Consider the following 15,589-nt stretch of genomic DNA (forward strand, 5'->3'; position numbering starts at 1 on the left):
ATCCCTTCCTTACACCTTAACAAAAATTAATTCAAGATGGATTAAAGACTTAAATGTTAGACCTAAAACCATAAAAATGCTAGAAGAAAACCTAGGCAATACCATTCAGGACATAGGCATGGGCAAGGACTTCATGACTAAAACACCAAAAGCAATGGCAACAAAATCCAAAATTGACAAATGGGATCTAGTTAAACTAAAGAGCTTCTGTACAGTAAAAGAAACTACCATCAGAATGAACAGGCAACCTACAGAATGGGAGAAAATTTTTGCAATCTACTCATCTGACAAAGGGCTAATATCCAGAATCTACAAAGAACTTAAACAAATTTACAAGAAAAAAACAAACAACCCCATCAAAAAGTGGGCAAAGGATATGAACAGATACTTCTGAAAAGAAGACATTTATGCAGCCAACAGACACATGAAAAAAGGCTCATGATCACTGGTCATCAAAGAAATGCAAATCAAAACCACAGTGAGATACCATCTCACACCAGTTAGAATGGCGATCATTAAAAAGTCAGGAAACAACAGATGCTGGAGAGGATGTGGAGAAATAGGAACGCTTTTACACTGTTGGTGGGAGTGCAAACTAGTTCAACCATTGTGGAAGACAGTGTGGCAATTCCTCAAGGATCTAGAACTAGAAATACAATTTGACCCAGGGACCCCATTACTGGGTATATACCCAAAGGATTATACATCATGCTACTATAAAGACACATGCACATATATGTTTATTTTGGCATTATTCACAATAGCAAAGACTTGGAACCCACCTAAATGTCCATCAATGATAGACTGGATTAAGAAAATGTGGCACATATACACCATGGAATACTATGCAGGCATAAAAAAGGATGAGTTCATGTCCTTTGCAGGGACATGGATGAAGCTGGAAACCCCCATTCTGAGCTAACTACCACAAGGACGGAAAACCAAACGCCGCATGTTCTCACTCACAGGTGGGAATTGAACAATGAAAACACTTGGACACAGGGCGGGGAACATCACACCCTGGGGCCTGTCATGGGGTGGGGGACAGGGGGAGGGATAGCATTAGGAGAAATACCTAATGTATGACGAGCTAATGGTGCAGCAAACCAACTTGGCACATGTATACCTATGTAACAAACCTGCACGTTGTGTACACGTACCCTAGAACTTAAAGTATAATAATAATAAATAAAGTATCCTTCATGCACTATTACATTTCATCCTCATAAAGCCACATTAATAAAGCTATGTGCTAGATGAAAAAAATTGATCTTGGGGAGATCACAAGACTTAGAATTAGGGCCCTCTCTTATATGCCAAATTACTTCCTTGATAATTTTGATATCAGCTACTCTCTGTTTTCTTTTATGTCTTTAAAAGGTACATGTCCAATCTCACTGTTACATGAGATCTATTCTTCACAAAAAATTCAAACTGCATGTTTCCCTTTTTAGTTTAGAATTAAAGTAAGAATAAAGTAAACTTTCTACCCAGCAAATAATACTATAGCAAGAGCTAACTTTCCTTATTTATGGTTTGAATAAATGGTCCCCATTATACGAGGTCAGTTTCTATAATTTTCTCTCAAGAGAGCCTTTTATGCTGGTTTAGACCAAGGAATAAACACTCTATTTTCCAAATAAATGCTAATAAGAGAGTTTAGCATAGGGTAATGTTTGAGGCATGGACTCTGGAACCAGACAGGCTGTGCAACTTACTAGCTGTGTGATTTTGAGCAAATTATTAAACATTTATGTACCTCAGTTTTTTCACTTGTAACATGGGAATAGTAATAATATCAACGCATAGAGTTGTTGTAAAGATTAAATGTGCTAATATATGCTGAGTGCTTAGAAGAGTACCCCACACATATAGTTATATAGATTGGTATAACTACATTATATTTTAATTTTAAAATGACCTAAGCTTTCATGGTAGGTTGCTTGCAAAACTAACCCCCAATTCTCTACCTCCCCATGTATCCACGACCTTTGCACAGTTCCTTGTGTCCACAAAGTGTGGGAGGAGTCTATTTCCTCTGGGCTGACCTTGTAACTTGCTTTGGACAAAAGAATGTGTGGAAGTGATGGTGTGCCAGCACCAAGCCTAGGCTCAGGGGGACTTTTATGCTTCCATTCCCTCTCTTTGAGTGTTGCTGCTGCTACAAGCTAGCCTGCTGGATGATGAGAGGCACACACATTTTTAGCCCCATCCAACTGCCAGACATATGGACAGGACCTTCCTAGACCAGCCAGCTCCCAGCTGACCTACCAACTGGCTGCAGGTACATGGGAGAGCCCAGGTGACACCAGCCTGGCCCAGATCAGCAGAACTTCCCAGCTGACTCATAAATGGTGGGAGTTTTAAGGCACTGGGTTTTGAAGTAGTTATGCAGCATTAGCTGGCTGATTAAATCATTAAACCAAGGTAGGAAGTGAATCCTTCATATCTCAGTCCCAATATTCTAAGTCACCCTAGTTTCTAAGCACACACACCAAACTTAGATCTTTGGCACTTTTCTTTGTTTTTGCTGCTGAATAGCCAACAAAGCTAAACTCAGAATCAGCTAAAATCAGAATAAGCAAATAAACTATCAGCATGATGTCTCCTTATCAATTAGTTCCCAAATCATGGCAGACTTTGATAATAAATCACAGATCTCACTTTGGGCAACTATCATCAACCAGAGTTGAGTTAATTTGAAAAATAAAAATAAAAAACAAAAAACAAAAAAACAAAAGTTCTTACCTTGCTTTTATAGAAATTTCAAAATTCTTAAAGTTCTTATAACTAATGAAATTACATTCTGGTTCGATTGAGACAGAAAAATGTGGCAAGACTGAAAATAAAAACAAACAGGTAATATTACCATTTTGATTAGAGCAGACTTTAAAGCCTAGCAAACAGCTAGACTTTCTGGGATAGTTGGACAAGCTGTAACATCAACACAACATCCACCTTATCATCACAATCATCATCGTCATCATCATCATCATCAACAACAATCTCTGCAGAACCTTCCCACTCTACCAATCAGAGGTCAATCCAGAAGCACTTTGCCTATATTTTGATTACAGCATTTATTATAGGCAATAGGTTATTTCTTCCATTAGAGTATAGGTTCCTTGAAAACAAAAAAACTTTTCAATAGTGACATAACATAATGAAATTTGCATTTCCAGATTATTTTGGCTAATACCAAGCAAGATAGCTTGGAAGCAGAGACATCAGTTAGGAGGCTTTTGCTGTAGTCCAGGAGGGAGAGTGCTGATGAATTGATGAGAGTGGCTACAGATAGTAAGAGGTGGGTGGATTCTAGATATATAGAGAAAATAGCAAAAACACTTAGAAGAAGGGAGATGGGTTAGGATTATATGTTACAGAGAGCCTGTAATCTTTAAGGTTGAGTTTCATCATAACGAATTTGTTTTGTCACTGTTTTTCTTGTTAATTGTTAAAATTTGTGTCAGTATTTATTCTTCTCCATGTCATTATGAATCTCTTCAGGGAATAAAAATGGCTTCAAGCAGAAGAAAGTTAAATTTGATAGCAGAGCACACAGAAATGCTAGTAAACTACTATAAGACATGAAAGATTAAACTATTTACATTACTTGTTAGTCTATTAATATAATTTATTTCAAAATAAGAATATCTTAAATATTCAAATTAATATATTAGGAATTTAGGAGCCAGAAAATAGTGTTGGACTAGGGGTAAAGAAACCTAATTGTTGTTTTTGTTTTGTCACTAATTGGTTTTAAGACTCAAGTAGATCATTTATTGGTTTTACTGGGTTCCACTCACCTCGTCTATGACTATTTAAGTTTCTCCTAATAATAATCACAATTCTAGAAAGGATCTTTACTAGTCAAGCTCTTCAGGGGACTAGATCTCTTCCAGCTCTCGATGGGGAACACAAGTCCACAGACGTTGTTCTGCTTGATCAGGGTTAAAGGCATGCTGGAACTAGAACCTAGGCATTCAACTACCACTCCTCCCTCCAACCTCTAGCCAGTACTTCTAGCCATATGAGCAGGCTGCCTCATCTTCATCTGGGAATAATTTTGCATTAACTACATTATTAAAAAGAATTATTGCAAAACACTAACTTTTTATAGAAAAACTTTTAATTGGCTGGGTGCAGTGGCTCACACCTATAATCCCAGCACTTTGGGAGGCCGAGGTGGGTGGATCATGAGGTCAGGAGTTCGAGACCAGCCTGGCCAAGATGGTGACACCCTGTCTCTACTAAAAATACAAAAATTAGCCGGGTATGGTGGTTGGTGCCTGTAATCCCAGCTACTTGGGATGCTGAGGCAGAGAATTGCTTGAACCCAGCAGGCGGAGGTTGCAGTGAGCTGAGATCATGCCACTGCACTCCAGCCTGCGCAACAGAGCGAGACTCCACCTCAAAAACAAAAAACAAAAAACAAAGAAAGAAAAACTTTTAATTGTCAGAAATTACCATATTCTTTAACTTCAAAATATGTGGTTCCAGTTGTTGAAAAGTCCTCTTTATATTTAGCCTTGATCGTCCACATACCATATCTGTGGAAGCAAAATATTTAAAATTATAGATGTCATCAAATGTTTTTAATTCACTCAGAGGAGATCTAATAAATTCCTGTTTTAAAGAGGGAAGAATACACAAAGATATATAAAACCTAAGTAATATATTTTATTTGTGACTGATTTTTAAGCAATAAATAATTGAGCATTTTTAGGATAACAGATAATAGATATTGTTTAGTAACTAGTTTTTCATATATTGTGTTATTTTTCCTGGTATTTTATCTGAATACAGTCATTAGTTTTGATTTGAAGAACTTATTATTTCTGAGAATTTATTTAATCTTGGAGGCTAATTATGCTAACATAATACTAAAATCCAAAATATAGTACAAAATCCATAATAATGTCTCTAGAAACATATAATACAAGACAAGCTTATACAGATGATAAAATTTATACCTCACAAAAATGAATTTATGGTTGGAAACAAAGCATGATTTTTAAAAGATGAAAATGACCTGGTTTTAATTAATAACCTTTATTCAAAAATATATACTAGGCCAGGCACAGTGGCTCATGCCTGTAATCCCAGCACTTTGGGAGGCCAAGGCAGGAGGATCAGTTGAGCCCAGGAGTTCCAGACCAGCCCGGGCAACGTGACGAAACCCCATCTCTACAAAAAAATACAAAAATTAGTCTGGTGTGGTGGTACATGCTTGTAGTCCCAGCTACTTAGGAGGCTGAGGTGGGAGAATCGTTTGAGCCCGGGAGATCAAGGCTGTGGTGAGCTGAGATCACACCACTGCACTCCAGCCTGGGTGACAGAGTGAGACTCTGTTTCAAAAAAAAAGTGTGTGTGTGTGTATGTATGTATATATATATGTGTGTGTGTATATATATGTGTGTGTATGTGTGTGTGTGTGTGTGTGTATATATATATATATATGCTAAGCCTACCTTGCAGATTGGCTATGCAGTCCACAAATGTTAATAGTATTATAATAATGATTATTACCATCATCATCAATTCAATGAATATTTATCAAGGGCCTATTATGTTGAACTGCTGGTGTGCAATACAGACAAGGCCCGCCTTAAAGAGTTTATAAGCTAATGGGGAATAAAAATGCCAGCAAGCAAGTAAAGAAATGATTATGACATTGAGATAAGTGTCATGAAGAAAATAAACAAGATGCTGAGATAGGGAGTAAAACAAAGCAAGAGATTACATTAGATCATGCATCCAGGAATAGCCTTTTTGTAAAAGCAGCTTCTAATCTGGGTCATAACAATAAAAAGAAGCCAGGCTTATGAAGAGCCAGGTGAAGCCCATTCCAAGTAGAGGGGATGACCTGTGCAAAGGCATGAGGAGGCAGGAAAGCACTGGACATGCCAGACCTTCATGGCTGGTACATAATTTGCCATGGGGCAAGTGGCACAAGATGAAGCTGGAGAAATGATAGCAGTAATAAAATAATAGGTTTAATTCTGCACCATGGAACATGTAGTATTTTCAAGAATGTACACAATTTTAAAATTATCTAAGTTATTTAAAACCCCCAAATTCAATTTAAATTTTTAGAAAAATTTCAGTCAGTGAATTAACTGTGAACTCCTCTCTAGAGGGCAGAGGAAAAATGACCATAAAAAGATGTTGCTCTAAAATTATAGTGCAGCTATGTATAGGTGCATTTGTCTTATTCATTCTGCTCTATTATAAATTTCTTTCTTTTCTTCCTTCCTTCCTTCCATCCTTCCTTCCTTCCTTCCTCTCTCTCTCTCTTTCTTTCTTTCTCTCTCTTTCTTTCTTCTATCTTAGTTGGAGTTTTGCTCTTGTTGCCCAAGATGGAGTACAGTGGCATGATCTTGGCTCACTGTAACCTCCGCCTCCCAGGTTTAAGCAATTCTCTTGCCTCAGCCTCCGGAGTAGCTAGGATTACAGGTGCCTGCCACCATGCCCAGCTTTTTTTGTATTTTTGTTAGAGATGGGGTTTCACCATGTTGGCCAGGCTGGTCTCAAATTCCTGACCTCAGGTGATCCACCCACATTGGCCTCCCGAAGTGCTGGGATTACAGGCATGAGCCACCGCACTTGGCCTATTACAAATTTCTTGAAAGCAGGGACTGTGGATTCTTTATTTTGTATCTCTCCCTTCTATTGTGATTTGCACATACCAAGAATGTGTTCATTGAATATTTATTACATTGAATCCTGTTTAAACTTTTTCTTAAATCCTTTCATGTGAGGCCAAATAATAGATATAGCTCTGAGAACTCCTTCCCTCTTGGACTTTGCCTTCTGGTAGTTTATCCAGGCAAAAACTACAGACGACCATATTTTATAGCAATCAGAGCAAGCAACAAGACCACACCAGCCTTTTAAACTGACAATCTATTAGATACCTTGAGGGGCAGGAGTTGATAGTTTTTATGACAAAAAAAACCTGGGTACTATTTTTTCCTCTTCCCAATTTTTATTTCTATATGTAAAAAGAATGGGTGAGAAGTATTGGAAATTTTTGCCAAGAACAGAGCTTAAGTTCTCACTAGACTTCAGAAGATTTTGCATATCCACCTATGTGACACCCCTCGTTAACACTAGGTGGCCCCCTTTAACTGGTTATCTGCTTCTTCACCAAAAGTTCCATATGCGGTTTTAGAGAAAATTTTATTAACAATTCTTTTAACAGACCTAGGATTAGACGGAATCTTGAAGTCAGGAAAAGAGATAATTCCAATATGATCAATTTCTTCTACCATGTCAACTTCTGATCCTTCAGGATCCTGTGAATAAAAACAAACACCCTCAAAGGCCAGAAACTACATTTTAAAAAATCTAACTGATTATATGATCTTTGATGTACAAAATATTTGTAGATCAAATATTTGAAGACAAATACTCATGTCTTCAAATTAAATATGAAGGATGAAGTTTAAATGTTATAGAAGGGAAATATGGTTTATTTCAGCCACTTCCCTTCTTCTTTTTCCAATCTTCCCCATCTCTCCTCATTATCTTGAAGAGACTCAACTCTCTGTTGTACATCTAAAAGATGAAGTGTAACAACATGTAAAAACAACAACAAACAAACGAACAAACAAACAATGATGTTTTTGATAAACTAAATGTGAATTTGGCTGGCTTTATAAATACCAGAATCTAATTTTTATATATGTTCATTTAAAGCTTTCAAAAGCAAATATTCTATAAACTATATTTTTTAGCCAGATGTTTTATAAATGTATAGTATGGGCATTTTTCAGCTTGGTAAAACTCTCAAATGGTTAAACAAACTTGATAGTTCTCGTAAAGCTTCCCCATAAACTTAATTTTGTGTTTGGGTTAGCAAATAATTGAAATGAGGTTTTGACTTTCTTTGGACTACACATGGGGGTCCAATTCAGCCTTAACTCAACACGTAAACATAGCAGGCAACATAAGTGAGGCCCCTATCTGTACAAAAAACTTTCTTGAGACAGGGATCTTGCTCTGTGATCCAGGCTGGAGTGCAGTGGTGTGATCATAGCTCACTGCAGCTTCGAACTCACAGTCTCAAGCAATCCTCCCACCTCAGCCTCCCAAGTAGCCGGGACCACAGGCACACGCTACCATGCCCAGCTATTTTTTTTTTTTAATTTTTAGTAGAGATGAGGTCTCTCTATGTTGCCCAGGCTGGTCTCAATCTCCTGAGCTCAAGCAATCCTCCCATTTTAGCCTCCCAAAGTGCTGGGATTACAGGCATGAGTCACTGTGACCAGCCTACAGAAAAATGTTTAAAGAGTTAGCAGGTTGTGGTGATGGGTGCCTGTAGTCCTAGCTACTCAGGAAGCTGAGGTGGGAGGATGGCTTGAGCCCAGGAGTTTGAGGCTACAGTGAGCTATGATCACACCACTGCACTCCAGCCTCAGTGACAGAGCAAGACCCTGTCAAAAACAAACAAACAAACAAACAAAAAACTCAGAGCAAAAAATCTCAGCACCATTTACAATGACTGAAATTCACAGTTGGATTTGAGGTTTTATTTCTTAATTAATTGTAAAACTTACATAAGCCTATTTTGAACAAGAATTATACTTGCAGCTGAATATTTTTATGGCTCTTCTTCATCGCACTATCCATTGTGCACAATTCTTCTAAGATCATCTTTCTCAGGTACTATTTTGGGGATACTTCCTCTATATTAACTCCTTAAGGCTGTGGGATCAGCTTCCTCAATCTTTTCTTCCTGGGGCAGCTCTTACAAGGGATGACTGACATTCATTTTTCTGCAGGTTTATGCCGTGATTCTGCATCACTTAAGTTCAACCATGAAGACGCTGGATAAAGAGCATACGTCCACATCCCTATCATTCCCTGATAGAAAAATGGCATTTGAGCCGACATTGCTCTCCTTAGTTCTCTTTCAAACATTCTATCAGTCAGTCAGTTTATTTACTAGCTTCATTTTTTTTTAATTTCTTCTTGCCCCCATAGCTTAACTCACACTGTTTCTTACATGGATGGTCTTCACTATTTTTAAATAATTTATGTCAATTCCTTTCATTAACACCCAACTCAGGTTCCCTTTATCTACTCTGTTCCAGAGAAGGATGTGTATCACCCCCACTCTCACCTCTCATTGGTCTTCCCTCTGATCTCATGGTATTTGTCCTACTGTATAATTTATTTGGTTTATATTTTAGCATGGTTTTGTTCTGTAGTATCTACTCTTTTGCACCTGCATTCTGATAAGTCTTTATTTTTATTTTTTGGTTTTTTTTTTTGAGTAGCAGAAAAAGTGCTGCAGCCTATATTGAAGGACCATTAGTAGTATACCTACTGTTAATAACTGAGCAGTTATAACTAGTTGTATTATTTTATTTCCTCACAAAAGTGTTTGAGGTATGTGACACAAATTAGATGAGATCGTGGAGTTCAATGCACAGTGTCTGTTACATATGTCATGTCTGATAAATGGTGAATTACTGCCAATCTTTAACTTATGATTTAGCAAGATTTTTTGTGTTAGTATGTTAGTTATTAAACTCTAAGTTCCTTAAGAGTAAGTACCATTAAATGTAGTTCTTTTGCACATAATAAATACATAATAGATATATCCATTATGTATATCTTATAGTTAAATGGGTATTCAGTCAATTCTTAGTGATTGTTGGGTGGTTTTTTGTTTTGTTTTTGTTTTTTTTTTTAGATTTTTTTTTTTTTTTTGAGACGGAGTCTCTCATTGTCACCAGGCTGGAGTGCAGTGGCACAATCTCGGCTCACTGCAAGCTCTGCCTCCCGGGTTCAAGCAATTCCCCCACCTCAGCCTCCTGAGTAGCTGGGACTACAGGCGCCCACCACCGCACCCAGCTAATTTTTTGTATTTTAGTAGAGACGAGGTTTGATTATGTTGGCCATGTTAGTCTCGATCTCCTGACCTTGTGATCCGCCTGCCTCGGCCTCCCAAAGTGCTGGGATTACAGGTGTGAGCCACCACGCCCAGCCAGTGGGTGTTCTTTAAAAAATAAATCGGCAAGATTGTACTTAAATGGTTTAGCTCAAAATCCTTCAAGTTGTTGAAATTTAATTTGTATGAGCCTTTCACATATGTGTATTACAGAGGTATAGATCTGTGATTCTATACTCATTGCAGATGTTCAATAACCATTTATGGAATATTGAATGATTTAGTGTAGTGTGAGGACAGGGTTATGAAATGAGATTCTTGTCCTGAAAAAATGAATTAAAGTATTATTTAAATAAATAAAATACTTACTATGAAAGTTAAGACAGTTTCTCTTTTGGCCGGCTTCAAGTCATCATTCAACGAATAAACTCTAACTTTTACTGTAAGAATAATTGATATCATCAAAAACTCTGCTAAAAACAAGGATATTTTGATTTTTTAAAACAGCCATCCTTAAAAGAGATGAATCTTACTTTAAAAAACTCAATACACAGAAGTCCATATTTGAAAAAAAGAAAAATTAGTTTGCAGACATATACATTACTAAAAATTCTCTTATTTAAGAGAATCCTCAGGGATTCCTTTAAAGAACTATTTCTCTTAGTGGATTTAAAGTACAGTTCACTTTCTTAAAATACATTTACCTACAATGTTTTGAGAACACATCCACAGTATGAAATTAATTACATCTGTAATTAGGCCATTATTTATTAAGAATTTCATAGTAGCAAAATAGTGACATCACCATATGGTTATAGAGGAGCATAATATATTGTCTCATAATAGAGTTGAAGATCTTAATGGAAAATTGGGAGCTTGATTCAGACATACACTCTTGCACTTATGAAAACCAACAAGGCTCCAAATTAGCTCTTATTGCAAAAGGCAGCTTTGGATTCTACGGTTTTGTTCTATTTATTGAGCCAGATCCTACACTTGTTCTCTCATTGTTAAAAGAGCAATGGCAGGGGCTCAATAACTGTTAGTTCTCTTCCATTTCTTTCTGTCAGTTAATAGATCACTACTTTTTAAACAAAAGCATCTGTTTGGCTTTTAACTCACAGCTGTTTGAGACACAGTGATCTAATTCCTTCCAATGACATACTGTAATTTCTCTAGGGTATTGCTGATGCTCAAATCATTTCATGGCCAAAACTTTACCCACAAAATAAAATAGAACTGGCACCTTAAACCCAGTATCTTTTAAAAGATCAGTATTATGCAAAGCTCTATATAATAAGCCACATTAACACTGGTTTTACTAAGTTCACAAGATAAAAAATGTGCTCAGTAAATGCCCCACCTCTCTGCTCTCTCCTTCCCCTCACACCTGTCTCCCACCACAAATCCTATCTCCTGCTTTTTGGACACACCCAGTCTAGGCCTGAGTATCACTGGGAAGCTGCCCAAGTCAGAAAGTCACAAAAGTTAAGAGCGCAGGCCCTGGAATTAAACACTTTGGTTTCACTCCTGCCTCTGCCACTTTCTAGTATGACCCTGAGCAGGATACTTAATCCCTCTAAACCTTAGTTAACTCACTTGTAAAACAGGAATACTAGTGTGTGCTCATAGTGTCCTTGTGAGAATTAAATAATGCGAAGCTTTTGCATATCCTGACACATACTAAGTAATCAATAAATGTTTATTTTATTATTATTTCTGTTACTACTATTTGGCTAGTTTTTAACCCAGTTTGTGTCTAGGTTAGAAAATTAATCTTGTCTTCACAGCGATGGTACATTGGAGGCAAGATCTATACAATTTTTTGTATAAAAGATACGGCTTATTGGCTGGGTACAGTGGCTCACTCCTGGAATCCCAGCACTTTGGGAGGCCGAGGTGAGTGGATCACTTGAGGCCAAGAGTGCAAGCCAGCCTGGCCAACGTGGTGAAATCCCATCTCTACTAAATATATGAAATTAGCCAGGCGTGGTGGCACGCGCCTGAATCCCACTTACTTGGGATGCTGAGGCTGGAGAATCGCTTGAACCTGGGAGGCGGAGATTGCAATGAGACAAGATTGCACCACTACCCTCCAGCCTGGGTGACAGAGCGAGACACTGACTAAATAAATAAAAATAAAAATAAAAGATGTGGTTTATTAATTTTAAAAAAGTTTGAATGCCAGGCTGGAGTGCAGTGGCGCAATCTCGGCTCACTGCAAACTCCACCTCCTGGGTTCACGCCATTCTCCTGCCTCAGTCTCCCAAATAGCTGGGACTACAGGTGCCCACCACCACGCCCAGCTAATTTTTTGTATTTTTAGTAGAGATGGGGTTTCACCATGTGAGCCAGGATGGTCTCGATCTCCTGACCTTGTGATCCGCCTGCCTTGGCCTCCCAAAGTGCTGGGATTACAGGCATGAGCCACTGCACCCGGCCTTGAATGCCTTCTAATGTGCCAGTCATTATGCTAGGTACTGAGATACAGTAGTGAAACAAATCAGACATGGACATCTTTTAATGGAGTGGAGGAAAGAGGCAAACACAATTATATGTAAAATTCTAGGGTGTGAAGTGCCACAAAGGATACTTGCCCAGCCTTATGAGCATGTAGAAGAGGGAGATTTGAAGAGGTCAGGGAAATCAGGGAAAGTTGCCTTTAGAAGGGTCTGTGATGACATGTGAGGGTGAAGTAGGAGTTAACAAGGCAAAGGAGGGGCAAGAATGTACCATGCAGAGGCAACGGCATGTTACACAGGCCTTAATATGGATGGGGAAACAGTGTGAGAAAGCATCTGAAAGGAGGTCAGTTTGGCTTGTGTCTATGGAGGGTGGGGCAGTAGTAGGTGATGAAGCTGGGGAAGAAGGCAGGACACAGGCTTTATGAAATTGAAGGATTTTGGGCAATATTCTAAAGTCATTTATCCAGTAAAGCCTTGAAGATTTAAGCCTTTATCCTAAAGATGCTTACACTAAAAATCCCTCAAGAATCCTCAGATTAAATGTGTTGATCGGGACATTATAGCTATAAATAACAAGACGATTAAAAAATACTTTAAAGTAATTCTTTTTCTTTTCTGTAAATATGGCTTTGTGCTATTCCATAGATAATAATGGAAAACACTTTCCTAGTGCTTACTGTGTTCTTGGCTTTATCTTAAATGAATCAGTTAATTCTCACAACTCTATGAGGTAAATTGTATTATTATCTCTATTTTACAAGTGAGGAAAGTGGGGGTCTGAGAGGCTGAGTGATTCACACAGGGTCATTCAGCTCACAGCAGCTCAAGCTGTGACTTGAACCCAGACAATCTGACTCCAGAGTCTGCTTTTAACCAATTTACTTCACTATCTCGCAGAAATGGGCCAATATTTGTAGGAAACTTCTCTCATTTTCCTCTAGGATTAGAATGGATGAGGATATTTCATCATCTTCTTTTTTTTTCTTTTTTTCTTTTTTGAGACAGTCTCGCTCTGTTGCCCAGGCTGAAGTGTTGTGGCACGATCTCACTGCAACCTCTGCCTCCCACGTTCAAGCAATTCTCATGCCTCAGCCTCCCAAGTAGCTGGAATTACAGGTGTGCACCACCACATCCAGCTAATTTTTGTATTTTTAGTGGAAATGGGGTTTCACCATGTTGGTCAGGCTGGTCTCAAACTTCTGACCTCAAGTGATTCATCTGCCTGGGCTTCCCAAAGTACTGGGATTACAGGCACGAGCCACTGTGCCTGGCCGGATATTACATCATCTTACAGTAAAGTCCTGATAGAGAAATAATACATGAAGCCTTTTTTTTTTTTTCTGAGACAAAGTCTCACTCTTTCACCCAGGCCAGAGTGCAGTGGGTTGATCTCAGCTCCCTGCAACCTTTGCCACCCGGGTTCAAGTGATTCTCCTGCCTCAGCCTCCAGAGTAGCTGGGATTACAGGCGCCTGCCACAGCGCCTGGCTAATTTTTATAGTTTCAGTAGAGACAGGGTTTCACCATCTTGGCTAGGCTGGTCTTGAACTCCTGACCTTGTGATCCACCCACCTCAGACTCCCAAAGTGCTGGGATTACAGGCATGAGACATGAAGTCATTCTTAAGGAAAGCCTTGATAACCAAGGAAGGTCCCGGCCTCTGGATATTACACTGCTTATTGGACAAAGACTGATGACCCCAAGTTGTGGGATGTGTCAACAGGATCCAAGCAATAAAGAATCCTTCAATGTAGGAGGGAGGACAAGAGAGATGATATACTTATTTCTGGGTATGATTATGTTTAAAAGGACCCAACCTTTGTGGGCAGAGACTATTTCCTTGTATACCAAGTTGTCTCTTGGAGAAAAGAGATGCTATTATTCTGGCGATCATATTCTGACCAAGTAGATAGCAATATCTCCACCCCCTTTAGGCTTTTCCTTTCTGAGCTGATCATAACAAATGCTCCTGCTGAAATGGTAATGGTTCAGTCCAGTTCCACCCCACTATTCTCATCATCAACATCAACCAACATTTAGCAAATATCTACTGTGTACAAAGTTTTTCAACAAAGTCAGATGGTCCCCATTTCCTTTCTCTGTCCTGCTCCAAGAATATCATTAATGAAATTCCATAGCCTCTCCCTCCCACATATACATCTCTAATATTCTATTTTGATGTGCTTAAAAGTCAGTGATGATGAGAGGAAGAAACGGGGGGATGGAAGGCTTTGCAAACACATGAATATATTGGGAAGCATTCACACTTTTCTGTGTTTTACTTTTGGTTCATTGGGAATAGGTCCAGTCATTCCTATTCACATGATTTTGATTGGCTATTCTGCCCTTTTGCCTCTAACACAAGAACCATGAATGTTAAACAATGTTCTAACAGTAACTTACTTAGGTAGATCCCCTTTGAAAATTAATATCCATATATTTCTGTGATCTAGTTTATTCTCTGCTGAAACATCTGATCTCCTAGGTTTAGATTTATTTTTCCAGTTTGGGGATTAGCTCCAGACTCAGTGGAATTTTTAATGAACATGGTTCTATAATAAATCATATTTTCCCATTGCCAAATTATATTTGCAATTAAGTCTTATATTTGTTTAATAAATAAGATCTAACATAACATTTTACAATTTTGAAAAAGCATTTTCTACTTGGAAATAAATGATGGGGCAGGTAATGTAATTGCTGGTTTTGTAATTTATTTAGCACTTTCTCCATAAATTTAAAATTAAAATGCTATTAAATATTTGAAAGTATAGATGTCATTGGGAATTGAGAGTCCTTTGAGCAAATTAGAAAGAAACCGATCTCCACTCAATTTCAGGTATTAAAAAGCTCTACAGTACAGTGTCAATACTGTCAAATCCCCCACCCAGAGAAAGAAATATCTTATAATCTACCTGACTGGTCTGGAGTATAAACAGGTTTGTCCGTATGAATGAAGAGAAATCCATTGTCATAGGTTATTGGCATTTTTTTTGATTTTGAAAAATGCTTTGATACAACTTCCAAATACACATAAGAAACTGGGTTTTGTCCTCCAGGCAATTGTTTTGGTTGTATCTGGAAAAGAAATTGTTGATGGAAAAAGTATAATAATTGTAAAGTTATTAAACACATTAACTTTCTAAATACAATTATAATCTCATTAGAACAATGAGTATGTATATGTAATCATTTAAAAAGTGATACAGGAGCAAGAAGAGTAA

General features: G+C 38.0%; 1 protein-coding gene across 3 annotated transcripts in view; it reads right to left on the reverse strand.

Moving 5' to 3' along the window:
* The window catches only part of C5 (complement C5), a 124,935-nt gene that overhangs the window by 75,491 nt on the left and 33,855 nt on the right, over positions 1–15,589 (reverse strand). For all 3 annotated transcript variants that reach the window (XM_032165008.2, XM_032165009.2, XM_032165010.2), the window contains exons 3-7: positions 15,281–15,443; positions 10,271–10,341; positions 7,207–7,298; positions 4,468–4,550; positions 2,749–2,839 (exon numbers count right to left, since the gene is read on the reverse strand). In XM_032165008.2, the coding sequence (XP_032020899.1) occupies positions 2,749–2,839; positions 4,468–4,550; positions 7,207–7,298; positions 10,271–10,341; positions 15,281–15,443 (500 nt within the window). The remainder of the gene's footprint in view (positions 1–2,748; positions 2,840–4,467; positions 4,551–7,206; positions 7,299–10,270; positions 10,342–15,280; positions 15,444–15,589) is intronic.

The sequence above is a fragment of the Hylobates moloch genome, unplaced genomic scaffold (genome assembly GCF_009828535.3).
Source record: "Hylobates moloch isolate HMO894 unplaced genomic scaffold, HMol_V3 SCAFFOLD_10, whole genome shotgun sequence".
Taxonomy (NCBI): Eukaryota; Metazoa; Chordata; class Mammalia; order Primates; family Hylobatidae; genus Hylobates; species Hylobates moloch.